Below are 25,692 nucleotides of genomic sequence, written 5' to 3' on the forward strand. Positions count from 1 at the left end.
GGGAAAAAGATCATCTCCAGATCCTTTCCTCATAATCCACCAAATTAGGGGATCCGTGCCATTGGAATTTGATTCAATGACTGAAGTTATTATAAATTTTAAAGTGGGTCCTTGTTTATAGCCGTTTGATCAAATTTCAACAGCACGAATCTTCTGATTTGGAAGATTAGGAGGAAGAAATTTGGAGCTATCCAACATTGGTTTGGGCCCGCTAAATTTGCCACATGGATTTCGGCCCAATTAAAAAGGCCCACAGCAATGAGTGGTTGGAATTTTATTTTTAATTTTTTTGGAAAATTCGGGTGGTAGAAACTTGAAAGTGTCGCACTCGGCAGAAATGGCATGCAACAATGCCCCTCAAATAAAGTTGACGCTGCGGCATGCTCCACGTCGCTCCTTCAAACACCATCCTCTCGACCAACCACATGGCCTTTTTCTTATTGAATATTTGTAGGTATTTATTACAAGAGTAAATTGTACAAATGGTCCCTCAACTTTAATCAAATTGGAGCAATGGTCCCTCAACTAAAAATCCATTACCATTGGTCCCTCAACTTATCAAAATGTGTAGCTATAGTCATTTTCATCAATTTTGTCAAAATTTTGTCAAAATAAGCTATGTTGGAATGACCATTTATATAATTAGGGTCCCTTAACTCATCAAAGTGTATAATTATGGTTCTTTTCGTCAACTATGTCAAAATTTTTGTCAAAACGAGTTATATTGGAAGGGCCATTGTTACAATTGGGTTAAAGTTAAAGGACCATTTCTCCACTTGAATTAAAGTTCAGGGACCAATGGTAATGGATTTTTAGTTGAGAGACCATAGCTGCACGTTTTGATAAGTTGAGGGACCAAAGGTAATGAATTTTTAGTTGAGGGACCATTGCTCCAATTTGATTAAAGTTGAGGGACCATTTGTACAATTTACTCTTATTACAATTATTATCTATTAGTTGATAAAATGTGCGTGAATTTGTAAACTTAAAACAATTATCATTTAATCGCAGAAATAATAATTATAATAAAATACATGTAAGTATCAAAAATATCTTGAATGCGCATGAAATTTTGTATTTAGTTATTCGTTTCCAAATATCGCTATACAAAAATGAAAAGAATTGTTCCAAACAATACATTTTCTTTTTTGTAGTGTTGGAATTAAGAAATGTAGATTAATTAGTGACGTGAGAGTAATAACTATTCTATATAAATCCCCACACCATAAAATGTTGAACAAGAACCCCAAACCACCACCTACCAAGTAGAAGCAACCAAAAATGCAAATCAAAATCATCGAAACCAATGTCATCGTTCCATCTCCGCCACCATTTACCGACGATCACTTCCTCCAACTAACCCACCTCGACAACGACCCCAACCTCCGCGTCACCTTCCGCTACGTCCGCGCCTACCACAACACCAACTCCGCCCCCTCCCCCTCCAACCCCTCCCACGTCATCTCCGCTGCCATCTCCGCCGCTCTGGTCCACTACTACCCTCTCGCCGCCACTATCCACCCCCGCCCCGACCGCCGCTTCGAGCTCTTTTGCTCCAACGGCCAAGGCGTCCCCCTCATAATCGCCTCCGCCGACTCCACTCTCGATTCGGTCGGATACCTCGATGACCCAGCTGCGGATTTCGTCGAACACTTGGCGCCCGACCCCAACCCGGAAGAGGCAATGTCCACCCCGTGTATGCTGCAACTCACGGTGTTTAACTGCGGCGGGTTCACTCTCGGAGCCGCCATACACCACTCGCTGTGCGACGGAATGGGCGCCACACAATTTTTCAATGCCGCGGCCGAGTTCGCTCGCGGGGCGACTCGGGCGTCGGTTGAGCCGGTGTGGGACCGGGCGGGGTTGCTGGGACCCAGACATCCTCCCCGAATCGGCGCACCGGTGCTGCACGAGTGTCTGAGTTTGGACAAGGGGTTCCCGCCATACGGACAGGCGGAGGCGGTGGGGCCGGTTGTTAGGGAGTGCTTTCATGTGAGAGACGAGTGGTTGGAGAAATTCAAGGGGGAGCTGTTGGAGCAGGGTGGGTTGAACTTCACCACTTTCGAAGCTCTCGGTGCTTTTATATGGCGTGCCAAGTAAGTTAAAGTTGCTTTAATTCGTCATACCAAATTAAGAAGTTTTTCAGTATTCCAGTAACACAACCTGGTACATCGAGAAATTTTTCATAAATTTAAACTTTGACCTTCAAAGCGCCTTAATTTGAGATTGTGGCATTTGATGTCGGAACTTCAAAGCGTCTTAATTTCGTAGTGTAAGGTTCAGTTTTAAGACGCTTTGAAATTCCGAGACAGAATTGCCGCAATCTCAAAGTTATAACAAAAATTAATATTTTGGGTGATGGATGGCATGAAACAGGATTAAAGCCATAGGGCTTCCAAGTGACGAGAAGGTAACATTTGCATACTCAATCAACGTACGAAGACTAGTGAACCCTGCATTACCAACTAGCTATTGGGGCAACGGCTGCGTACCAATGTACGTGAACCTCACCACCAAAGAACTAACCTCGAAGCCGCTTTCGTCCGTGGCGGATCTGATCAAGAAGAGCAAGAGCAACGCCACGGACGAATACGTCCGTTCGTTCATTGACTTCCAGGAGCTGCATTACGAGGACGGGATCACGGCGGGGAAAGAAGTTAGCGGGTTCACTGACTGGAGGCACTTGCGCCACTCAAGTGTGGATTTTGGGTGGGGAGGTCCTGTGACTGTGTTGCCACTTTCAAGGAACTTGCTAGGGAGCGTTGAGCCTTGTTTTTTCTTGCCTCCGTCGTCGTCCTCGGCGGGTGTGGGGAAGAAGGATGGGTTCAAGGTTTTGGTGACCATGAGGGAGAGTGCTGTGCCGGCTTTTAGAGAGGAGATGGAGAAGTTTGGCTGCCTAGAGTTTGGGTTGCCTTGATGTTTTGCAAGAATACTTTCACTGTGATATGTGCATTATTTTTTTGTTATAACATTTCATCATCAATGTAATAATTATGGATCAACCATTCCATCCTCTGATTAGGTTTTTATGTGCTGAAAATACAACCAAAAGAGGTGACAAAACACAGTGAAAATAATGCTAAACCGCATTAGGATTTTATTTGGACCTCTGTTATTTGACTGTTTGACCTCCTGTGGACGGTTTGTTTAAGAATTGAAATCGTCCGATGTTTGTTTTCTTTATGTACTATTTATATTTGCTGCAGGGAAGAACTTTTAATCATACTTTATCTGTATACATGACGTATTTTTTCTGCATGTCGATTTTTTTTTATGATTATGTACGGTGTAATCAGTCGTTTGAATTTTTATTTTAGAATGTTCTCTACCTTGTGACAAAAAAAAAACACTGAAAATACAAAGTAGTTCACTCTAAGTGACAAATTACAACTAATTACAATTCATGTTACTTTGTTTCTTTTGTTTGGTATACGACAACACAGGGAGCGAGTAAACATGGAAAATACGACAGAAAATCTATCCACTTATCCTCAGCCTCACAAACCAATAGAAAGCCAGAAACCATGCCGAGGTCCCAAGCTCAAGAATTACACTCACGCTCGAACACAGAACAGAATAGCAGTCCCACTCCCTATACACTTCTTCCATGGCGTCCGTACTTGGAAGTTGCTCGACGGCAGCAACTTTGGCCTCCCGACCTCTATCCTCTCGCACTTACAGGACTTCAATTGCCTCTCTCTCTCTAACCCCAGGTAAACAGTTCCGACCAAACAAAGGAAAACCCTTTTTCTTTTTTTTTTTTCAGCATTTGAACCATGATTTGGGATTGTTTTCTGCAATTTGATTGAATACATGAAATACCCAGTTCGTAATCTGGATTTTTTTGGGTGTTTTGATGGGAGATTTGAAGTGGGTTTTTGCTGGATAATGGTAGTGGATTGTTGTTAATTTGAATGGAATTGTGTTTTTGCATTGCAGGGAAGAGTTTTGGGAGGAAGTTTTATGGAGGGATTGGGATTCATGGAAAGAAGAGGTCTCAATTCCATGTGACCAATGTTACCACTGAAATCAGCCCTTCTGAGCAGGTCTGAATTTTCTTCATCCAATTGCAGTATTTGACAACAAAATTTTGATTGGTTTTGATTGAAAAGTTTGATTACTAATAGATGAAGTTTATATTTTAAATTGTTGGTTCAGTTTTCTATAATGTTGGAGAAAGAAATATTTTGTGCATTCTAGATGTTTGTTGAACCGAAAATTTCGAGAAATGGTTGAAGTTTTTTCATTGGGAATTTACATGTTATGTAAAAATATAGGTTGTTGAGTTTATGTGTGATTAATTATGGTCTTCCAAATTGTATTCAGGCAAAGAGGGTTGCTGCTAAGGAAAACCAGAGGCCGGTATATCCATTCGCCGCTATTGTCGGACAAGATGAGATGAAACTGTGCCTTCTGCTGAATGTGATTGATCCCAAGATTGGGGGTGTCATGATCATGGGGGATAGAGGAACTGGAAAATCCACAACTGTTAGGTCCTTGGTTGATTTGCTTCCCGAAATTAAGGTAGTTTCTGGCGACCCTTACAACTCAGATCCAGAAGATCCAGAGTCCATGGGAGCGGAAGTTAGAGAGAGCATTGTGAAAGGGGAGCAACTTCCTGTTATCAAGACTAAGATCAACATGGTTGATTTGCCCTTGGGTGCTACGGAAGATAGAGTCTGTGGAACAATTGATATTGAGAAAGCTCTAACCGAGGGTGTCAAGGCATTTGAGCCTGGCCTTCTAGCAAAAGCTAACAGAGGAATTCTTTATGTAGACGAAGTTAATCTTTTGGATGATCATTTAGTTGATGTCCTATTGGATTCTGCTGCCTCTGGATGGAACACAGTGGAGAGAGAGGGTATCTCAATTTCACATCCTGCTCGGTTTATTTTGATTGGCTCAGGCAATCCAGAAGAAGGGGAGCTCAGGCCACAGTTGCTTGACCGTTTTGGGATGCACGCACAGGTTGGAACTGTGAGGGATGCAGAGCTCAGAGTGAAGATTGTGGAGGAGAGAGCTCGATTTGACAAAAATCCCAAAGAATTTCGGGTTTCTTATGAAGCTGAGCAAGAAAAGCTTCAGGAACAAATTGGCGCAGCTAGAAGTTATCTTCCATCTGTTCAGATTGATCAGGACCTCAAGGTGAAAATCTCCAAGGTTTGCGCAGAGTTGAATGTCGATGGATTGAGAGGAGACATAGTGACAAACAGGGCTGCAAAAGCCTTGGCTGCTCTTAAGGGAAGGGATAAGGTGACTCCAGAGGATATTGCTACTGTCATCCCTAACTGCTTAAGACATCGTCTTCGGAAGGATCCTTTAGAGTCGATTGACTCTGGTTTACTTGTCATTGAGAAGTTCTATGAGGTTTTTAGCTGAAGGAGATACTGAAAGAGCCCTTTCTTTTGTAATTTTTGTTGGTAAGATTGTTTTTGTTTTACATTTTTTCTGGGTTTTAACCATCCTGCTTATATACCAGCACATTTAGGTTTCACCATTGATATGTTCCGACTACTGTGTTATTTCAAAACTTTATGGTCTATATTTTCGAGAAGCACGCATATGATACAATTTCTTTCCTATGGTTTCTCCTAATGTATTTACCGTTGCACATTGACCTGTCGGTTCATAACTGGATCATTAGAGTTGGCCTTGTACCTTGTATAAGGCGAATCTTCCTGTAGCGGGATGCCACTGTACCATCAAACTAATCACATAGTGTCATGTGTTTTAATTCTTCCACATGACATAGCGTGATTGGTATGACATACCACTACATTGGTATCCCGTTGTAAGTTGCTCTCCCGTATAGGGCGTAAGATTATTGCTTTGTCAATGTAATATCTGAGAAACTAGTAGTTAAAGATTAACAGCCACATTGAAGGTTTCTGGGATTCAACTTGAAAATGCAGATTGCAAAAACATGTAACATCACATGAGTAACAATAAAATGACATTAAAACCTAGGGCATGGTGGTGCTCCCTGGCCACTCGTCCAGAACTTTGGCCTCCGCTCGAGAAACGCTGGCGGCCGCTCATACACTGCTGAAGCAGCGCTTATCAGAAGGGCAGCAGTTAGGGCCCATATGACATACTCTTTACCATCATCTGCTTCAAAGTCGAAGTAATGTAAGAGATACTTGTCTCCCATCCATTCTCTCTCCTCCTCTCTCCTCTTCTCATCCTTGAGAAACATTTCTAAAGGAGCATCAAAAATTGCCTCTACTTCTGCAGCATTTGGAGCCGGACTAAATGCTTTTATGTCAGAAAGTAGGCCAATTACCGGAACCACAGTCACACCATGCTGTAAGATTGAGGAGGAGTCAGAATCTGAAAGCCATATAACGGAGCAGTAATCCGTAATCAGAATCAAACGCTTGATTCCGATTACGGATACCTAAACATGTCCGAAAAGAGTTTTTGTTTCCACTTAAAAAATGCTTGCCCCACCCACCTACCCTTCACAATCACCATGAAAATTTGAAAATCTTAACTTCAGAGGAACATATTAGTGATGGAATTTGAATGAAATTATTTTGTGGGTTGTGATTTTTCTGGTGAAGAAAGAGTTTTGGGATGAATCATCCATTAAAAACGTTTAATTAAAAAATAAATTAGATTATATATACAAGAGTGCAGCTGAGCTAACCTTGTTTACAATGTGGTCGAGAACGGTGACGACGTTGACTAGGGAAGGGTCCAGGCCGATCTCCTCCTTGGCCTCCCGGAGGGCGGTGTCTACGTCATCAGCATCCGCTTCCTCTCTTTTCCCACCGGGGAGCGCAACGTCGCCTGCAACCAAACACACCCTCTTTCAGTTATTCTTTACAAATGGATTATGGAGGAACTGGTTCTGGTACCAGTAATGTGAAACGATTTGTTGAGGAGGCTGAGGGCGATCACCAGGGCTGGAAGACAGAGATGAAGATCGTTTCGTGAGAATGACGCGCAGCTCGCCGTCATCCCCTTTGAACAGACACACCAGAACCGCCGCCCGTTTGGTTGTTGAATCGGAGGTGGCGGAACCGGTAGGTGGTGGAGGTGGTTTGACTGATTCTTCGGGTCTGAAATGTTGTGCTAGAGTTTGAAGTCTTAGTTCAGCAGAACCCATTATTTTTTTCGCTCTCCTTTTGAAAAATAAAAATTGTGGGCTATATATAGCGGGGATGGGGATTCTTTCCATATTTTTGTGTAGATTTTAGAAATTCTCACGGCAAGACCGTTTATCGTACATTATGTAATCAGTTTTTGTTATGTACTATTTATGTTTAATTTTAAATTTTAAATTTTAAAATAATTTTTGACCGCATGATATACGATAGACGGTCTCAATCACTGGACCCCTAGAATCTCCAGGAAAAGGATCTAGCGATGATCCTTTCCCAATTTTAGGACCTAAAATTTATTAATTATTGTGGAATGATTTTAACTCTAGTTTTTTTAATAAGTATTTTTTTTTATATCTTTGAGTTATTTTCTCTTAATTTAATTTTAAGAATGCTTTAATTTAAAAAAAAAATTAAATCCCAAATTTTTTTTTTAACAAATCACACACACCAACCAACCAATCAACCAATCAAACTTCAATACACACACCGACCAAACTTCAATAGAGACACCAACCAAATATATTTATTTATTATTTTGATCGTTAGATTTAAATTGCAGCTGTTGAAGTTTTTTGACAGTTGGATTGAAAAAAACAAATATAAACCGTTAGATCAAAATCAAAAGATTGCCAAAAAAATCAGATTTTAATATGGACCGTTGATCACCAACGGTCCAAAAATCGAACAGCTCACAATTGTTCAAATATTGTAGTTAGACAGCTGGGGTCCTCTGCCACTTGGTGCCCAGCTGTCAGCCACTTCTCATTTCTTCCGCCCGTTTGCCTTTTTTTTTTAAGTGGGGCCCCCAAAATTTTGGGTGCTAATAGAAACCCAAATTTGGGTTTTAGTTTGGGTCCAAAGCCAAATATTTCGCGCTTAGGTCATCTCCAACCGACCTAGCCAAATGGTCATAGGGTTAAAAATAATTCGTTTTGACATAAAACCGTCTCCAACCAAATGTTAGGCCAAAGGGCTCGTGGTTTCCATCCGACCAAAAATGGGAGAACCAGCCAAAGGGCTGGCCAAGAGCAGCCAACCCACTAGCCCTTTAGCCCAGCCCTCCAGCGCCAAAATGTTAAGCTTGACATTTTGCCAGCCTTCCAGCTCAACCCATTTGAATGTCAACGGCTACCTGACGTCACGTCATGCTGTTGTTAGGTTACCATTGGAATTTGATTTTTTTTTTTTTGACGAATTTTAGAAAAAAAAAATTCTAATTTTTTTCCTATAAATACCTGCACCATTCATACACCATTTCTCACATACTTTTCACTATTCCATACTATCTTATCTCATTTTATTTCAATTCTTCACATTTTATTGTCTTATCTCCTCCAATAATCTTTCCCTTAATTTTTTTCAATAGTTTTCAAATGGCCACATTTGTAAAGAAAGGAAGGGCTTGGACCTGAAAAGAAGATGAAGCTCTTTGCAAGGCTTATAGATGGGTCTCAGAAGATAGTGTCAAGGGTAGTTCTCAAACAAGTGAAGGTGTTTAGAGGTGTGTGAATTCTACCCCAATATCTAGCCAATTTATTAACATTGGAAGTTGAAGATAAGAAGTGCCACATATAAGAATCCTATCTAAAATTTGCACGACCAATTATATATTGACACGCGGCACTCGAAATCCTATCTGAAAAATTATTAAGATTACATAAAGATCAGAAATCTGGAGAGTTGCTCACCATAGCGACACGTGTCAATTGAAATTTTATCTGAAAAATTATTGAGATTACATAAAGATACTAAATCTGGAGAATTACTCACGTTATTGAGATTATATAAAAATAAGAAATCCGGAGGCTTATTCATTTGGTGACAAGTTACACTCAAAATATGTCTGAAAACCTTATTTTAATATGGTAATTTAAGTAACCATATTAATTCAATTAAAATAATAAATTATGTTTGGCCTATGACTCTTTAGCCCTGTCAGTTGGAGATGGTTTTTTGTCAAAGGGTTATATTTGGCTTATAACACTTTAGCCCCCTCGATTGGAGATGGTATAAAATATGGACTTGTGTTGTTCATTAAAATATAATTTCTTGCAGGGTTATAGGGCTAAAGGAAGCTTTTTGGCTTTTCTTAGGTTGGAGATGGTCTTAGGTCTCACCATTTGATTGCATTTTTGGGTTTAGGTCTGCCCCTTCGACATTGACCTTTGGGTTCATAAATTGGATCATTATAGTTGGCTTTGTACCTTGTATAAGGTGAATCTTTCTATAGCGGGATGCCACTGTACCATCAAACCAATCACATAGTGCCATGTGTTTTAATTCTTTCACATGACATTGCGTGATTGACATGACATACCACCACAATGGCATCCCCGTTGTAAGTAAGTTTCTCTCCCATATAAAAAGTAAGATTGTTGCTTTGTCAATGTAATATCTGAGAAAGTAGTAGTTAAAGATAAACAGCCACATTGAAGGTTTCTGGGATTCAACTCGAAAATGCAGATTGCAAAAACATGTAATATCACATGAGTAACGATAAAATGACATTAAAACCTATGGCATGGTGGTGCTCGCACCACCACTCACCCAGAACTTAGGCCTTTGCTCGAGAAACGCCGGCGGCCGCTCATACACAGTTGAAGCAGCCTTTATGAGAACGCCAGCAGTTAGAGCCCATATGACATACTCTTTACCATCATCCGCTTCAAAGTCGAAGTAATGTAAGAGATACTTGTCTCCCATCCATTCTCTCTCCTCTTCTCTCCTTTTCTCATCCTTGAGAAACATTTCTAAAGGAGCATCGAAAATTGCCTCCACTTCTGCAGCATTTGGAGCCGGACTAAATGCTTTTATGTCAGAAAGTAGGCCAATTACCGGAACCACTGTCATACCGCGCTGTAAGATTGATGAGGAATCAAAATCACAATACCATATAACGGAGGAGTAATTCGTAATCAGAATCAAACTCCTTACGTTGATTCCAACAATGGATACCTAAACACGTTCGAAAAGAGTTTTCTGAAAATAAGAGTTTCCCCCTTAAAAAACTTATTTTCTCTCACTTAAAACCCATCCTCTTTATTTTTTCAAAAACCCCATTTACTAGAGTCCAACTAAGCAAATTTCCTTAACAAGCTTGGTATGTTAGTTTTTATAATTCTCGTGTTCCTAAAATACCCTCATAGAGTGTAACGTAGGTTAAGTTTGACGTATGATTAATAATAAATTTTGCATTTTATTGTTTTCAATGCAATTAAATGTCAATTAACCTATTGTTTGATTAGGCAAATAATTTACCTAACTATATGTCAATTAACCTTGTTTACAAATAATTTTGCATTTGACAGTTTTATGTTGAAACATAGGCAAATAATTTGTGTCAAAAAAAAATGATACAAAATAATGGTTGTATTTTTTTTTTCTTTTCATAGAATATAATTTACCTATCTATATGTTAGTATCCACTTAGATTAGAAATACTGTAAAAATAATTTACCTACCCCATAGGCGTGATATTGTAAAGAAAAAATGTATATGATTACTTTGGATATTATAATTAATTATATGACAATATTATTTGTATAGGTAAATTAATAAGTAGATTGGTGAATTAGTATGTACTACAAAAATACATATAAATTAGCTTGTAACAAAAGAATGTAGGTAAATTAGTGAATTTTTAAAATATAGGTAAATAGTTTGTATCAAAAGAATGTAGGTAAATTAGTGAATTTTTAAAATATAGGTAAATAGTTTGTAATATGTGGTTTTAAACAGGAGATCATTGCTCATTGCTAGTATAATTGAAGGTGAGTCATGATAATATCCATTGCCGTATTTAGGTCATTGTGGCATAAGTTGTAAATATTTTTTTAAGGGTAGGTCATTTATTTGCTAACATAGTAGACTATTTGAATTTTGGGTTTTATTTGGATGTTTAATATGAGGTGTATTTTTGTCTACACGATAATAGTTAAACAACCCAGTTTTTTTTTTTTTTTTTTTTTTTCAGTCAAAAAATGCTTGCCCCACCCACCTACCCTTCACAACCACAATGAACATTTGAAGATCTTAACCGAAAAGAGTACAGCTGAGCTAACCTTGTTTACAATGTGGTCAAGAACGGTGACAACGTTGACTAGGGAAGGGTCCAGGCCGATCTCCTCCTTGGCCTCCCGGAGGGCGGTGTCCACATCATCAGCATCCGCTTCATCTCTTTTCCCACCGGGGAGCGCAACGTCGCCTGCAACCAAACACACCCTCTTTCAGTTATTCTTCACAAATGGTGGAACTGGTCCTGCTACAGTAATGTGAAGCGATTTGTTTTGGAGGCCGAGGGTGATCACCAGGGTTGGAAGAGAGAGATGAAGATCGTTTCGTGAGAATAACGCGCAGCTCACCGTCGTCTCCTTTGAACAGACACACCAGAATCGCCGCCCGTTTGCTTGTTGAAGCGGAGGTGGCGGAACCGGTAGGAGGTGGAGGTGATTTGACCGATTGTTCGAGTCTGAAACTTTGTGCTAGAGTTTGGAGTCTCAGTTCAACAGAACTCATTATTTTATTCAAGGCTTTCTTTCTGAAAAAAAGAAGATATTTGTGGGCTATATATAGCCTTCCCTTACTCTTCACTTACTCTTAACTCCAACCTTAAACAACATTAAATTCTAATAAATTTTCAAAACCGAACAAATTACACAAACCAACCAGTCATCCAAACAAACTTTAACATTCACACCAACCAAATTTCAATACACAAATCAACTAATTAAACTTCAATACATATACCAACCAAATATTTATCTCATTATTTTGACCGAAATTGCAGCTTTTCGTGGTATAGAACTAAAACGACGATCGTTTTTTAGCAAACCATCGATAGTGAGGTAAATAGCATTGCAGGAATGACGATCGTTTCCAATACAAATCGATAGTGAGGTAAATATTAATGCAGGAATGACCATCGTTTCCAGTACAAATCGATACGATTCGTTGACAATAATTTACGGGATTGTCGTATTTCTATCTACAACTCTAGGAACCTTAAAACGGGGATTTTGCTCCACAAAATTTGGTGGCCGTTTGTATACAACTGATGCGGCCCTAATCAAGATACCAGCGGTTAGCCCCCAAATCATGTACTTTTTGTTCTTGGTTTCGTAGTCGAAGAAATGGATCAGAAACTTGTCTCCCATCCACTCCCTCTCCTTTGACGTCCGGTTTTCATCCTGAAGAAAATGTATACAAAATGATCTTTAAGAGATCAAAAGATAACTACATAATCTGTAATCGGAGTATGAAACTAAAAAGAGAGAAACCTTGAGGAACATTTCCAAGGGAGCATCGAATACCGCTTCCACTTCAGCAGGATTTGGATTCGGCTTGAATGCTTCCTTCTCATTAAGTATGCCAATAACCGGAACAACCCTAAGTAGATGCTGCACGGAAATCCAATGGTTAGCTAAATCGAGTTCCTCATCCAGAATAGTCTTTCAGAGCTACAAGTCTGACACCGAAATCTGCATTATACATCGCCTATAACGGCTATGTACCCTATTTTTGAAGTCATTCAAAGCACTTACTCAACAAATCAGACAAACTACACTGCTCTTCCCCAAGACCGGCTTCTCAAATTTTGAACTTGTGTGAAAATTATGGATTTGGAGGATGTATCTCGAAAATTCAGATGCACATGATTAAAATTAGTAGATATTAAGGACGTGTACTTAACAGATCAACACGAAGAACGAATGAGTACATTACAAACTAAATGACCGTGTCAGCCAGATACTTCTTAAAGAACGCCTCCAATCTACCAATATGATTACTCAGTTTTTCCGAAAACTAATACCCTAAACCTTACATTCAAACTCATTCGAATGCAAACGAAAAGTATATGATAAGTCCCGAGCCTTTCTTTTTAGTCTCAACTCAACTCAAGTTCCCAACTTTCACCTTCCAATACAAAGAAACTAACGCATCAATCTGCAATTTCGCAAACAACCCATAATTCGATTAACCAAGTTCTGTGTCCACTAATTGCACACATTTGAGCTCAATCAAACTTAAATTTGTAACAAATAGTGATGAAAGATCAAACATTTATACCTTCGATAAGAATGGTTCAAGAACTGTCACAACATTGACAAGTTTAGGATCCAAACCAATCTCCTCTTTCGCCTCCCTCGTCGCCGTGTCCCCATCGTCCTTGTCCCCCTCCTCTGTTTTCCCACCTGGCAAAGAAACTTCACCTGCAGAAACACAAAACCAAAAATTAAAAAACCAATCTTTCCCATTTCCTTTTTATCAATTTCCTCAATTTTCTCAGGAACCAAACAAAGGGGTAATGAAAACTCCACAAACCCGAGTGAGTGGAAAGCCCCGACGACCGCTTAGTGAGAATGACGCGCAGATCGCCGGCATCCCCTTCAAAGAGACAGATCAAGACGGCGGCTCTTTTGGGTCTGAACTTTTCTGGGTCCCTTGCAACAGGGGTGTCGGACTCGGCAAAACCCACCTGGGACACGACCTTGCCGGCGGTTTCTTCGATTCTCTGCTCCTCAATGTCGTCGTCGGAGGGAAAAGGCGGCGGCTTGTAGAGGCGGAGCTGCTGGGCTAAGGCGATGAGTCTCTGTGAGCCTCCGCATGCATTGGGCAGCTCCATGAGTAGTGGCGGCGGTGGTAGTAGCCTCCCGAGGATTGAGATCATGGGCCGCGCTTCTGCATATTAATTATAGTAGAAGAAGAATACTTAGTAATTGCCGACGGGCGGGTTTTTTGTTGGCTCACGAGTCACTGAGTCAGCATAGGCTGTGGAAATGGTCTCAAACTTCTCATTTGAGCTACCTATGTTTTTAGACCTAGATTGAAAAGCCCCTTAAAACTACCGACGTTTAGTCATTGAATAATATAAAAACAGATGAGCGTAATTGGAAAAGGCATTACGAATTGTCTATGTATTTTTTTTTTAACAAACGATATTATCTACACTAAATGAGCAAGCAATAATGTGATTCAAATTCACATTTGGCGAGAATCAAATATAAAACCTTTCACTTACAAGTAAAGAGTAATATCACTAGACCGTAGTACTAAAACTAAGGTCATTTAGCTAATCTATTGTAGCAAATACATATGTCATTTAGTACTATGGTATTCACTTGTAAGTGAGAGATCTTCGATTCTCACCAAAGACAAAGTTGAATCACATTATTATGACAAACTCATTGTAAGAATTAGTTCACTTTCTCACCTTCTTAGTGTAGACACAATCGTTTGCTCAAAAGAAAAATAAAAAATCGTATTGCTACATTGGTTCAATGTCCGGTTTGTGCCACAAATCGGACCGGCTGCCCCCTAGCTAGTAGACCGAGCCGTAGTGCTTAAAATAATAGTTGCACGTAAAGAGCAATAATATCAAGAATATGACTTCGCTGCTGAAATTTCAGCATGAGGTTCTGTTTACACCCAATTTCAGGTGGATAGTGTCTAAGTTTTCATTTTTTTAATTAAAATTTGGACACCTATCCATCCGGAATTGGGTGCAAGCAAGAATTCCTGCTGAAATGTTCAGCAGCAAAGTTACTTCCTAGTATCAAGTGGTCTCCTCCCGCATGCAATATACCGTCTAAAGTTGCAGCAAGACAGTAGTGTGTACCCAACTTCTTTTTCTTTACTCCTCTGGCGCAACTCAGCTGCGCATGCCGTCCTTTTGGTACAAACTAATTTCAATGCTAACTGTTGTAGTCCTCGATCACTTCGATCACAAGAGCCTCGGTTGAATACATGATCTCATACAGAAAAGCATTATACCTTCCAACCTTCCGTGTATATGCTAATATGGTGCAATACATATTGATCTTAGTAATTAGGGCTCACATCTTCTAGCGATTCCTTGCACTGATATTGTTATCAATTTTACTACTTAGGTTCATAAATGGTGTGATTAGGTAAATAATCAACGTGAAATTTTATGGCGAATAAAATTCAATTTAGAGGGTTAATTACCATTTATATATACATTTTACTTATAGTGATCTCTTTTTTGATGTGAGATAATTTGCATTTGATCGATAGTTTGCCCTCTAATCTAAGAGAAATTCTTCAGTCCGGAGACCAAACCAAGTGCCTTATACGGCCCACACACAAAAATCATCGCTTATCCCACTCCCTGATTTTTCATGTTCACCTAGCTCTATTTGTGCCCCGCCCCCACCTCACACAACACCAATGACCCACCATCAACAGTGATCTCACACAAGAACCTCTCCTAATCTAGAGTTTAGAGGGTCCCATCGAAAAGGTGATGTGTCTAGTTGACAAGGGCAAGAGTTGCTTGCTTAATAAGCAAATGGAGACATGAACTCCTCCCAAGAAGAAAGCAGACCAAACCAACACATGATTGACAGTCAGTTTCCTTTCGTTTGTGGAATCTTTACTATCTTGTCTATCTTTACCACTGTAGGGTTTTACTTGTGACCAGCTTTCTGAAAATCCACCAAGAAAAAAACAATCTAACTTACTCGATAGTTGCAGCAGATCGGGTTAATTAAGAGGTGTGACATTTGCATGATCAAGTCAGCAAGTAATTAGAACTAGAGTTGGCGCCAATATTCCTGTTTCATACAAGAGTTTGGAGCTGAACAAGTAAGAAACAATTTAGAAACCCGACTTTTCTGCATTAATGTTATGCTTAGCTTTTAAAAGGCTATCTTTATGATCTTTTTTGCTTCCTCAGACCGTGTCATGCCTTCTTTATCAAACATATCTCTCGTTTCATAGCTCGAAAATTTAGAGTACGTAAATATTGTATGGTGTGTGATGAGTTTAATAGTTAGATGTGCGCTGAAAGATCCAAGAGAATTGAACGGATGAATCTGAGCCCCTTATAAATCACTGTATAATGTACATGTATATATAGTAGGACTTTTCACCCCTATATCGCTGGACTATTTGCACTAGTGTCTTCCATAAGAGAGAGAGAGAGAGAGAGAGAGAGAGAGAGAGAGAGAGAGAGAGAGAGAGAATGTTACAACAAAGAGAATCAAAGAATGAGAAAGAAGAGAATGGAGATTATCAGCATGTTCAAGACTTGATGGCTACTTCAAAATCGGCATTCAAGCAACAGCAGGTCGACAATACAAGATATGGGAAGATTGTGAAAGTTAACGGAGGCCACATTGTCCGATCCATGGCAAGAAAAGACCGGCGCAGCAAGGTTTACACTTTGAAAGGTCCGAGAGACAGGAGGTTCCGGCTGTCACCTCATACTGCTATACAGTTATATGATGTCCAAGACCGCCTTGGCTACGACCGCCTGAGTAAAGCAATTGATTGGCTCATTGAGAAGTCCAAAGAAGCAATTGAAGCACTCTCTGGGTCTGAACAACCTTGCCAAGATTACTATGATTGCACTAATAGTAATGTTTTCGGTCAGCAGACTGAGCAAGAAATTGGAGAACAAAGTATGCATCAGCTTTGGAATCACCCGGAAAGCAATAGGGTGCTGGAAACAATGAGCAATGTGGGTCCCATGAACAATGTCAACAATTTTAAAGAACCGGTTTTCGATCCTCACCAGTTAAGTTCATTGAACTATGCTGAAGAAGCCCTCGATCCCACATCGAGTTTATCGGATTCCAAAGTCACGGAGATGGGATGGTTTCAAAGTTTGGTGGCTTGGAATTATAATGCAGGTGATGGAGGAGAAATTTGTCCTTACAATTCATCGCATGTATCTCTGCATTAGCCATATATCTTGTCACAAGTTTTATTTGCTTCAAGTCTTTTGAATTGTGTTTTTAGCTAGTTTTACAAAAACTGTTTCCATTGAAATTCTAGTCTATCTAAATCGGATTGAGTTACATTTTTCAGTTATTTTTTTGTCTGTCTTCTTCTTTTTCTTTCCATTAATTTTTTTAGAAAATTTCATTTCAATCCCTAAATAAGATTACTTTTTCAATAATACTGTTTGTAAAATTAAAAATTAAAAATAGTCATCCATGTTAGATTATAATATTCCATATCACATTTAATGATTTTTTTTATAAATTTATTGAATTTTTAGTTTCCCTATTTACCCTTATTACTCTCTTAAAACCAATTAAAGAAACAAATATATAATTAACTTTCCAAGAATGCTTAAGTAACTAGATCCATAATTAACACGTTCGTAATAACAATAACATTACCATAAACCTCCATGTGTTATTCCAATTAAAGAACCCAGAAAACTCAGAAACCATGATCAAATGAAAAAAACCAGAAAACTCATAAACCAAAAATCTCGTTGTATTCGGAAGAAAGAAGGAAAAATGGGCTTTTGGATGCCAAATTGATGATGAATCCAGAGAAAAATGAAAAAAACAATACAAATAGAGAAATAGAATGTGAAACCACAACCTAATTGAATGTACCGAATTGATCGGACCTACAATATATAGTACCTAACCAATCTTACCAAATGGATATGACCTAATTGACAGTACCTAAGATACCATTTGGTATGCAGACGGGACGGAACGGAGGTTTCGTATATGTTTGGTACGCGCAGGACGGAACATGATGGTTGTTCCGTTCTGCATTTGGTACGCGTTGGACGAAACAGAAAAAAATTGAATGACTGCGGAGCCACAGTCAGAGGTGCAGAGATTGCGGGGCTTACAGAAGTTGAGCTGCTGCTATAGCATACATAAAATGTATCCCTCAAGCTCATCCTCCTCGCCCCAAAAGCCCATGGGCCTAAGACCAAGCACGACCGGTCTGACCCGCTACGGCTCCTCCATAGGCTCCCTCCCAAACTCAGCCGTCGATTCTGTTATCGGAACCGCCGCTGACTTCGACTTCTCATCCCTCCGATCGCAGCCCCTGATCGGCCACTACTTCTTTGGAAACGGTCACAGCGACTCTTTCTCCCTCACTAGCTCTAAGTCAACTTTCATAGTCAACTCATCCAATGGCGGCTATAGGGAAGCCAGCACCACCAAGCCATTACTCTGATCGTACGGCCAGAATGAGATTGGATCTTTTAATTCTTCTTCTTGGCGACTCTGGTTCGCCAGCGAAACTCTCCAGCTGGCTTCCCCAACCATCTCACAGATTCTCAGATTTCTTGCTTTTGGATGGCTTTCCCATTTTCTAAATATTGAGAGATGTCGTGGAAAACTATGGCTACGATGGAAGGGAGGAGGAAGTAGAAGAAGACGGAGATGTTGATATATGAGGAAAGAGACAATGGGAGAGGGGCATTTTTGTCTTGAAATGTTATAATTTTGTGTTCCACGAATGTGGAACGAATCATTCTAGGGGGTGAGGCAGAACAAAAATTCACTTAAAACTCGTCTCGTGGAACAGCACGTTCCACCCGTTTTAGGCGCACCAAACGTGGGATGGAACGCCTCGTCTCACTCTGTTTCGTCCCGTCCCACGTACCAAACGGTACCTAAATGTACAATTTTGTATGTAGAACAATATAGTGTACCTATATTCTAGATGAATTCGTTTTTGTTTTTATGGTTTTGGATTCAATAAATTAAAAATGAATCCTAAGATAAGTGAAAATAACAATTTTGTATGTAGAGAAAATAGAATGTGAAATCATAACCTAATTGACCGTACTGAATTGATCGGGCCTAAACTATATAACGTACCTAATTTATCAGACCTAGTGAACTAAAACATAAAAAATACAAATTGTAACAAATTGATCGTACCGTATCTATCGGACTTAAACTATATAACGTACCTAATTGACCGTACCGAAACTATCGAACATAAATTAGTGCATTCTCCACACAGTATAAAATTTGTATAAATATTTAAAAAAAAAAACAAAAAGTAGGTAGTTATGGACAATAAAGGTGACATTTTTTGGACAATGAAGATGGAGGTTACTTTTATGGGTGATAATGATGTAACCGTTACATTTTTTGAAATTTGATGGTGGAGGTTACATTATAGACAATAGCGATGGCATTTTTGTAAATAGTAGTAAAACATGTGGTTTTATTATAAGTGACATATCATGGTGCATTAAAATGAAGAATCTTTTTTAGATATTGAAAACCTTCTGGGTTATATTCTAAAAATCATCTTTAACAAGCCCTTATCTCTAAAATCTCCTAAATTTTTTGTCTAATCTAAATTACAAAGAAAGGAATTCGAAGCTGGAGTAGAAGGTGGAGAACACTTCTAATTAACTTGACCAAAGTTCAAACCCAAGTTCCCTTCCTATTACCTTGTTTCTTTAAGATTTGGAACCTACAACTTTGGGGGCGTGGAAGAGCCAACGAGGCAACAAGCCAATTGTAGGAAAGATTACAAGAAAATTGTGATAAGAAATTATAATGAAATAATATTCTTCTAATAAGAATGTAGACAATTAGGCCGAGGTGTGAGTATCTCGTACTTTTTAAGGAGGTTCAAGATTACTGTGATTTGAAAAAGTCCACGAATCGGCAGTGCAACAGTATATCCCTAGACTTGTCCCATTTAAGATACAATAGCCCAACTAAATCGTTGTGTGACTCAAACCTATTGCACGAAAGGAATAGTCCAAAGCTACACCACACGAACACCCTTCTTTGTCCACACGAACACCCTTCTTTGCCCCGTAAGTAATAACCAAAAAGATGGAAATAGAGATAGTATTGTTGTAGAAAAAAAGGTAGTGGGACAATGAATAAAAAAGATGACAGAGAAAATGCTACTAATTATAGATTTATTATCATCCTTAGTGAATAGGGTAATAAACACATATTAACAAGAAAAGAGTTACAAGAGTTAATTTTCCACTTACAACAAATAATGATGGTTATAATTAATTAACTTGTTTAATATTAAAAATGTACCAACACCAACAACCTATAGCCTTGCCAATAAAAAAGATAGATGGAAAGCCAATTATTAAAGGCATTAGTGAGCATTAGAGCAATCTAATCTTTAATTATGAAAACTTTATAAAACAACTATATTTTCCATTTTGTAGGTGCAGAGTCATGTCAACTAATGTGTGCATTATTAATTATAAGGAAAACTAATGAAAATGGTTTGAAAACTTTGAGTTTTAACGATAAGGACAAAATAAAGGGTAAAATGAATAATACCAGGATTGACTTTTTAGTATAAAAATATGATTTTTTTCGTTAAAATAAATAGTACTAGGAGCTTTTCATTAAAGTTCCTTTAATTATATCCTCTTCTGTAGGCCAAGGACGTGGAATTTAATGATACATATCCTAGCCTTCTGAGCTTACTTAAAAAGGTTAGACTTCAAGAGATTCTCGCATGTTTATCAGTATCTCTTATGTTACGTTAATACTAATAAGGGATATATTATAGCACTCTAAATTTCCCCCCAGTTTTGTTTTAAAGATAGTTCTTATCGCGTTAATTGCTTGTTTGGATTCACGCAGAAATTTATGAATCGTGCACCAACGATAACTACTGTCATTAAGAATGACACTTGGATTGGGAGTTAATCACAAGCACACCCTTACCAACTGAACCAACCCTCGTTGGCAAAATAACTCTTCTAATTTTTACACTTCACTCAAAATCTGATGGACTGAATCGAGGAAAAAAAGGACCTTGAATTTCAGAAAATGAATCATTTAAGAACAAAAAGTAATTCAAAGAGCAAAGATTTGCAGCAACACAATTCATTTAAGCATGCTGGTGAAAAATCTGAAAGACAACAACCAGAGTACTTCCTAATTACAGTGTGCGAAAGCACAGAATAATCCACCCCCAACAAATATTTTGTCTATTTACAATATAAATAGATCATTATTTTTCTTTCAAATATACATTAATATGAAGAACAGAGGGAAAAAAAGAAGAAAGAATCATAGAAGGATGTTCTGATCAGCCCTAAATCCAGGTCCTGCTCGAAAATCCGTTACTGCACGCGCAAGCACATTACTTCCACACCACTCCATGTACAAGAATCAGACATGATCGCGTATTTTTTTTAAAAATGGCTCTTCCCTCACTTTTCTGCAGTTTGAATCCATAAGATACTGAAGACATTCTTATTTAGTTTCTACCATTGGATCAGAACCACCAACAAAGTCGATGTTCATTTCTGAGTGTTTTTTTCTTCAGTTTTAATGCCCTCTGCACTTGCCACTGAATTTTCTTCGACAGCTGAGTAAGACAATCTCTGAGCCTTTGTAGTTGCCTTACCATTTGACGAAGGAAGTTTAACTATAACCGAAGCTTTTGGCGTTGGTGAATTTATGTTCTTACCAACTGGGCTTGCTTGCTTACTCTGCACTTTCCTTGGGCTAGGTGACTGCACACGGCTTTCCCAGGGGCGAGCAGCAATCCAGCGGTCCTTCCAGCTCCAACCCCAATTAGCTTTACCGAGCTCATAATTACCCAAGATTTGGCTCTGACTGCAGTTGGCCCTCCACTACAAATCATGGAATATGTTTTCCATGTCAATTGGTTCAAGGGTCAAATCAACAAATAAAGTACAAATATGAGAAAATAGTCTACCTGATGAGAAAATGCATATGCCATAGCCCGCTCACGCTTAACTGCTGCTTCTTCTCTTTGATATATCCTTGCAAGAACTTCATCCATTGTTTCAGAGCCACCACACCAATCCGCCTGTCACCGTTTAAGACAACTAATCAATGTCACTATGAAATCAAGCATGTGTAGTCATGAGGGCCTGAGGCTGATGAGATGATAGTTCCGTAGCATGATTACACCAAGATTATGAAGAAACTTACAGAATCCTACTATAAATAAATTTCAAGTCTGGCAAGCTAACAGATATGGAAGCTGCTGGTCTCACCTCTATGTCATGAAGCTTTGCCTCAAGTTTTTGCTGACTCTCTATTTTCTTCTGCTTGATCCGTCCTTCTGTTACCATACAGAGTCGGCGAGCTTTAACCTCATCTTGTATTTTACTCCATGAATGAAGATAGCTCAATGTAGTTGTAGCTTGCTTAGTAATAGGAAAAGCTTGGATCATTAGTTGCAATTTTACAATCCCTTTCAAACGGCGTAAAGCTTTTCTAGCCTGCAATGGGTGAAAGAAAATCTTAGGAACCAGAAAAACCAGCATAACAAAAAGTGCTCTTTCATGCATGAATGCCTAAATTGCTCTCCATCTAGCATGAATGGGAAAAAAAATTCAACGTAATAACATCATTCAACTTTGTTACCAATTCCTCATTGCTCATCAAGATTCGAACTTAACACCATTCGCTAAATAAGAAGAATGCAAAACCAAAGACATAAAACAAAATTCCACAGAATCACTGGGTAAAGAACACAAACAGCATCAAAATTTTATATATTTATAGACTTTAGTGCACATATACATACAGCATATGCACGGAAAGCAGTCTGAATCCGAATTGCAGCTATATCCTCAATTGGCAATCCAAGATTTTGACCATTCGCAAAACTAGACTTTTTCAATTTTATGGAACTTGATTTTCCATGAGCTGACGATCCCTGCCAGAAGAGTAATGAGGGGTGAGAAATTACAATTTCATACTAACATCAGTCTTGCGACATCACGTATAAATTCCTAGCCTTTGCTACTAGTAGCAAGCTACCACTAAAGCATAAACCACACATTCACTCATATGACTCGATTTAGCTTAAATTTTTTTGTTCATGAAGTAAAACGGTAGTATAACTCAGGTATACTATGCCAGCAGCAGTGTTGGAGAGTTGGAATCCTAAACCTTCATACACTACATTTAAGATTTCCAAATTCCTAACCCGATTTCCTTCTTTATTTTGAAACAAAAGAGATATTTTAACGTCACTTGATTTCAAATTTTCAGTTGTTGGTCAAGACTAATTACTGATTGATATGTAAGATCAAACGCTCCAGAACAATATTTCAATTTCGGATTAAAAATAAATATAATGATAAGTAGGATAAACTTTACAGTTGCAAATCGCATATCGTTACCAAGAGCTAAACAATGTAGAGCAATTTCAGGCTCTATACCTTCAACTGTTTTGAATTGCCGTCCTTTGCTTTCTTTAAGCCGATTAACACCCTAAACCAACGCCCGGAACCCATACCTGATAGCGAAACTCTGTATCCAATTTAACATAACCCTACCAGTTAAATACATTCACCATCAACATTAAGCAACAACAAGGAATTAACTTTAAGCATGCAAAAATTGTAATTTTCTTTGTCCTCTGAAATCAATCCATTTGTGTTAATGTTTAAGCATACATTATCCAATAACAAACAGAGAAAACCACAATATGCTAACTGCTGACCAAACTACATAATCCTCACAGTACTACCTATTCACTCTCATTTATTCCTTCTGCACTCTCTTTCGTCCCTTGATTCTCCTTCGATGCTTATTCAATCCGAAGGCTAGAACAAGAACGGAGGAGTGCATGACTAGAAAATGAAAGCGCGGAAATCACTTCTCTAAACGAAAACCAATTGAAGTCAAATGCAAGACACAACAATGTTTCCAGGAAATTATCAGAGTGTAAACTGACTTCCATACCAATCTGGTATCTATAAACCCCTTACGCATTTAACAACCAGATCCCACCCATATCTCCCAAATGCACAACAGGGCTGTCCTCAAATCATATTGTCAACTCAAAAAGTAAGGCAAACAATGCGAAACCGAAGAAAACAGCATCTGGGTAAGACTCACATACCAGAGAAGCAGCTTGAAATCTCCAAGAAAACAGTTTTCTTTTTTTGTTTCTGGGAAATGGGTGCTCAAGATTTTGGAGGAAAAAGGCGGTTGTTGTAAAAAGAAGAAGTAAGGAAGAAGCAAAACCCCTGAGAAAGGTGGGAGAGACGAGAGAGACGAGAGAATGATTAAAAGGTGGGTGTGGTGGAATGTAGATTGCCATGGCCCATCACCTCTCTCACAATTTTTTTTTAAATTAAATTAAAAATCTTGCAAAATACAAAATTACAAATCTTTCATATAATATAAAAATGAATCTTTTACTTTTGTTTTATTTAATTTTCTCACACCTCAATCATAGGCTCAACTAACGCTATCACAACTCACCGTGTGGGGTTGGAGTGGTGGGTTGGGAAATGAGATTTATTTTGGATTTTTGTGTTCAAAGTACGTAAATTAAGAGATTTAGATTGTTCAAATTTTTAGATTTTTGTGAAATAAGCTATTGAGATGGGCAATGATCATAGTATTGAAATTGAGTGATCCAAATTTTTCGTTTCACGAACTCTAGACACAGAGATCTGAAGTAGATCCCAATTCGTGGTTTGTAGGATTTGAAACTTCAACAAAAGCCGGCTACAGCGATGGCAGAACAAACCAATATTGTCAATATCATCACCGTCTGATTGAGATGTGCTGCCTTTCTATTTCTCTGAATTTCGTCATCAAGCTTTAATCTTTACCAAAATTAGAAAATAAAGGATAAAACTTTCTTCATTTTGTTAAAAATTATGCAATCCTTTTACAATACTCCATATTATCCAACGCATAAATCATCACCTTATCATACAATGCACGTTTTTCACCATCTTAAAAGTGTGGGTGATTACGGGCTGGTTTGGTATTGCTGTGCTTTGAAAAAAAGCTGCTGTGAGAATAAGCGGCTGTGAAATAAATCATCAGAGTGTTTGGTAAAATTTTTTGTAAAAGTGCTTTTGGAAAGAAAAAAAAATAGTCTGATAGTGGGTCTTTTCATTAAATGAGCATTGTAGCTCCGTGTGCTTTGAAAAAAAGCCAGTTTTCCAAAGCTGCAAATAGCAGCTTCAGCTTTTTCCTTTGATTTTAGATTATTCTCACAGCAGCTTTCAAAATAAGTCATTTTTTATTCAGTTTACCAAACATCTAAAACTCTCACAACTTTTTTTCATGGGTGCTTTTTTTTTAAGCACCTCACTCCCAAACCACCCCTAAGAAGGTTATGCAATGCAAATTTTACCTGTTGAGGTTATTTCGAAATTTGGCAGGATTCCAATTGAAGCTGGAGATTGGATGTGAAGTTGGAAAATTTGGTAGGAGATGTGATATTTTTGTTTCCTGGTGATTTCAGTATAGTTGGAGAGAAACAAATGTAGCTCCACATGCTTCTACAACCCCTTTTTTGTGGCTTAGCACTCTTTTAGTGTGTTAAACAAGTTTATGGTCAGATTAATTTTAAAGAAAATTTTGCTTTATTAAAAATCTCAAATATCGCTATTGTGACTTAACTGGATTCATCTATCTTTTTATCAACAACTGTTGTGCATGAGATTTGAATTCAAGATCCCTTAAAAAGCAAGTGAAGATTGAAAGATGAAAGACCAAATGGTCATTTGCTACTACATACATCTACTACTCTTCATGGACCTCTTCTTAAGACTTGATTTACTTAGACCTAATTATGTTAAAATGGTTTATTCGATATCGTATTAAATATATGTAAGTATTGTAATCAATCTCAATTCTTATATGCCAACTTTATACTGAATTAGCCAACAAACGGCAAACTCGATGAGAAAAATACCCTCTTCTTTAGACTTGATTTACTTAATCCTAATTATGGTAGAATGGTTTGTTCGAGATTGTATTATACACATGTAATTATTGTAGCCAATCCCAATTCTTAAAAGCCAATTTTATACTGAATTAACCAACAAATGACAAAC

At 38.4% G+C, this 25,692-nt stretch overlaps 7 protein-coding genes across 10 annotated transcripts; 3 read left to right on the forward strand and 4 right to left on the reverse strand.

The window, feature by feature from the left end:
- Positions 1-1,209: 1,209 nt before the first annotated feature.
- On the forward strand, positions 1,210-3,223 carry LOC126585539 (spermidine sinapoyl-CoA acyltransferase). The gene is made up of 2 exons (XM_050249975.1): positions 1,210-2,096; positions 2,377-3,223. The coding sequence occupies exons 1-2, from the start codon at positions 1,282-1,284 to the stop codon at positions 2,915-2,917; spliced, it is 1,356 nt and encodes a 451-aa protein (XP_050105932.1). The 5' UTR covers positions 1,210-1,281; the 3' UTR covers positions 2,918-3,223.
- Positions 3,224-3,519: 296 nt separating this feature from the next.
- On the forward strand, positions 3,520-5,554 carry LOC126585542 (magnesium-chelatase subunit ChlI, chloroplastic). Its single transcript, XM_050249976.1, has 3 exons — positions 3,520-3,713; positions 3,940-4,046; positions 4,327-5,554. Exons 1-3 carry the CDS (start codon positions 3,608-3,610, stop codon positions 5,377-5,379), a joined length of 1,266 nt encoding a protein of 421 aa, XP_050105933.1. The 5' UTR covers positions 3,520-3,607; the 3' UTR covers positions 5,380-5,554.
- A 305-nt stretch (positions 5,555-5,859) lies between these two features.
- On the reverse strand, positions 5,860-7,146 carry LOC126585544 (nudix hydrolase 15, mitochondrial-like). Its single transcript, XM_050249978.1, has 3 exons — positions 6,904-7,146; positions 6,650-6,792; positions 5,860-6,304 (listed from the first exon to the last, which is right to left on the reverse strand). Exons 1-3 carry the CDS (start codon positions 7,109-7,111, stop codon positions 5,957-5,959), a joined length of 699 nt encoding a protein of 232 aa, XP_050105935.1. The 5' UTR covers positions 7,112-7,146; the 3' UTR covers positions 5,860-5,956.
- Positions 7,147-9,481: 2,335 nt separating this feature from the next.
- On the reverse strand, positions 9,482-11,687 carry LOC126585545 (nudix hydrolase 15, mitochondrial-like). Its single transcript, XM_050249979.1, has 3 exons — positions 11,417-11,687; positions 11,171-11,313; positions 9,482-9,965 (listed from the first exon to the last, which is right to left on the reverse strand). Exons 1-3 carry the CDS (start codon positions 11,622-11,624, stop codon positions 9,624-9,626), a joined length of 693 nt encoding a protein of 230 aa, XP_050105936.1. The 5' UTR covers positions 11,625-11,687; the 3' UTR covers positions 9,482-9,623.
- Positions 11,688-11,981: 294 nt separating this feature from the next.
- Positions 11,982-13,913, reverse strand: LOC126585543 (nudix hydrolase 15, mitochondrial-like). The gene is made up of 4 exons (XM_050249977.1): positions 13,431-13,913; positions 13,176-13,318; positions 12,386-12,505; positions 11,982-12,295 (listed from the first exon to the last, which is right to left on the reverse strand). Exons 1-4 carry the CDS (start codon positions 13,774-13,776, stop codon positions 12,071-12,073), a joined length of 834 nt encoding a protein of 277 aa, XP_050105934.1. The 5' UTR covers positions 13,777-13,913; the 3' UTR covers positions 11,982-12,070.
- A 2,179-nt stretch (positions 13,914-16,092) lies between these two features.
- Positions 16,093-16,815, forward strand: LOC126584548 (uncharacterized). The gene has a single exon (XM_050248895.1). The coding sequence runs from the start codon at positions 16,093-16,095 to the stop codon at positions 16,813-16,815; it is 723 nt and encodes a 240-aa protein (XP_050104852.1).
- A 3,894-nt stretch (positions 16,816-20,709) lies between these two features.
- LOC126587832 (protein IQ-DOMAIN 9-like) lies at positions 20,710-25,005 on the reverse strand. Of its 4 annotated transcripts, none has more exons than XM_050252911.1 (6): positions 24,987-25,005; positions 23,047-23,137; positions 22,407-22,538; positions 21,871-22,098; positions 21,567-21,680; positions 20,710-21,480 (listed from the first exon to the last, which is right to left on the reverse strand). In XM_050252911.1, exons 2-6 carry the CDS (start codon positions 23,119-23,121, stop codon positions 21,145-21,147), a joined length of 885 nt encoding a protein of 294 aa, XP_050108868.1. In that variant the 5' UTR covers positions 23,122-23,137; positions 24,987-25,005; the 3' UTR covers positions 20,710-21,144. The 4 variants fall into 4 exon arrangements, with proteins under 4 accessions (XP_050108868.1, XP_050108867.1, XP_050108866.1 ...); XM_050252910.1 differs by lacking the exon at positions 24,987-25,005 and adding an exon at positions 23,733-23,882 and having other exon boundaries at positions 23,047-23,159; XM_050252909.1 differs by lacking the exon at positions 24,987-25,005 and adding an exon at positions 23,733-23,880.
- Between the last annotated feature and the right edge of the window lie 687 nt (positions 25,006-25,692).

The sequence above is a fragment of the Malus sylvestris genome, chromosome 10 (genome assembly GCF_916048215.2).
Source record: "Malus sylvestris chromosome 10, drMalSylv7.2, whole genome shotgun sequence".
Taxonomy (NCBI): domain Eukaryota; kingdom Viridiplantae; phylum Streptophyta; class Magnoliopsida; order Rosales; family Rosaceae; genus Malus; species Malus sylvestris.

Excerpts from the sequence above, each read along its gene's own strand:
- LOC126585545 (XM_050249979.1), bottom strand. The coding sequence starts at position 11,624 with ATGAGTTCTGTTGAACTGAGACTCCAAACTCTAGCACAAAGTTTCAGA. Across the intron at positions 11,314-11,416 it reads ATCTCTCTCTTCCAACCCTG|GCGACGTTGCGCTCCCCGGT; the intron begins GTGATCACCCTC and ends GTTTGGTTGCAG. Across the intron at positions 9,966-11,170 it reads TTGACCACATTGTAAACAAG|CGCGGTATGACAGTGGTTCC; the intron begins GTTAGCTCAGCT and ends TCAATCTTACAG.
- LOC126585539 (XM_050249975.1), top strand. The coding sequence starts at position 1,282 with ATGCAAATCAAAATCATCGAAACCAATGTCATCGTTCCATCTCCGCCA. Across the intron at positions 2,097-2,376 it reads GCTTTTATATGGCGTGCCAA|GATTAAAGCCATAGGGCTTC; the intron begins GTAAGTTAAAGT and ends GGCATGAAACAG.
- LOC126587832 (XM_050252907.1), bottom strand. The coding sequence starts at position 23,933 with ATGGCAATCTACATTCCACCACACCCACCTTTTAATCATTCTCTCGTC. Across the intron at positions 22,099-22,406 it reads CTGCTTTCCGTGCATATGCT|GCTAGAAAAGCTTTACGCCG; the intron begins GTATGTATATGT and ends CACCCATTGCAG. Across the intron at positions 21,681-21,870 it reads CAAAGCTTCATGACATAGAG|GCGGATTGGTGTGGTGGCTC; the intron begins GTGAGACCAGCA and ends AAACGGTGACAG.
- LOC126584548 (XM_050248895.1), top strand. The coding sequence starts at position 16,093 with ATGTTACAACAAAGAGAATCAAAGAATGAGAAAGAAGAGAATGGAGAT.
- LOC126585544 (XM_050249978.1), bottom strand. The coding sequence starts at position 7,111 with ATGGGTTCTGCTGAACTAAGACTTCAAACTCTAGCACAACATTTCAGA. Across the intron at positions 6,793-6,903 it reads ATCTCTGTCTTCCAGCCCTG|GCGACGTTGCGCTCCCCGGT; the intron begins GTGATCGCCCTC and ends GTTTGGTTGCAG. Across the intron at positions 6,305-6,649 it reads TCGACCACATTGTAAACAAG|CATGGTGTGACTGTGGTTCC; the intron begins GTTAGCTCAGCT and ends TCAATCTTACAG.
- LOC126585543 (XM_050249977.1), bottom strand. The coding sequence starts at position 13,776 with ATGATCTCAATCCTCGGGAGGCTACTACCACCGCCGCCACTACTCATG. Across the intron at positions 12,506-13,175 it reads TTGAACCATTCTTATCGAAG|CATCTACTTAGGGTTGTTCC; the intron begins GTATAAATGTTT and ends ATTTCCGTGCAG. Across the intron at positions 12,296-12,385 it reads CCTTGGAAATGTTCCTCAAG|GATGAAAACCGGACGTCAAA; the intron begins GTTTCTCTCTTT and ends CATTTTCTTCAG.
- LOC126585542 (XM_050249976.1), top strand. The coding sequence starts at position 3,608 with ATGGCGTCCGTACTTGGAAGTTGCTCGACGGCAGCAACTTTGGCCTCC. Across the intron at positions 3,714-3,939 it reads CTCTCTCTCTCTAACCCCAG|GGAAGAGTTTTGGGAGGAAG; the intron begins GTAAACAGTTCC and ends TTTGCATTGCAG. Across the intron at positions 4,047-4,326 it reads AAATCAGCCCTTCTGAGCAG|GCAAAGAGGGTTGCTGCTAA; the intron begins GTCTGAATTTTC and ends AATTGTATTCAG.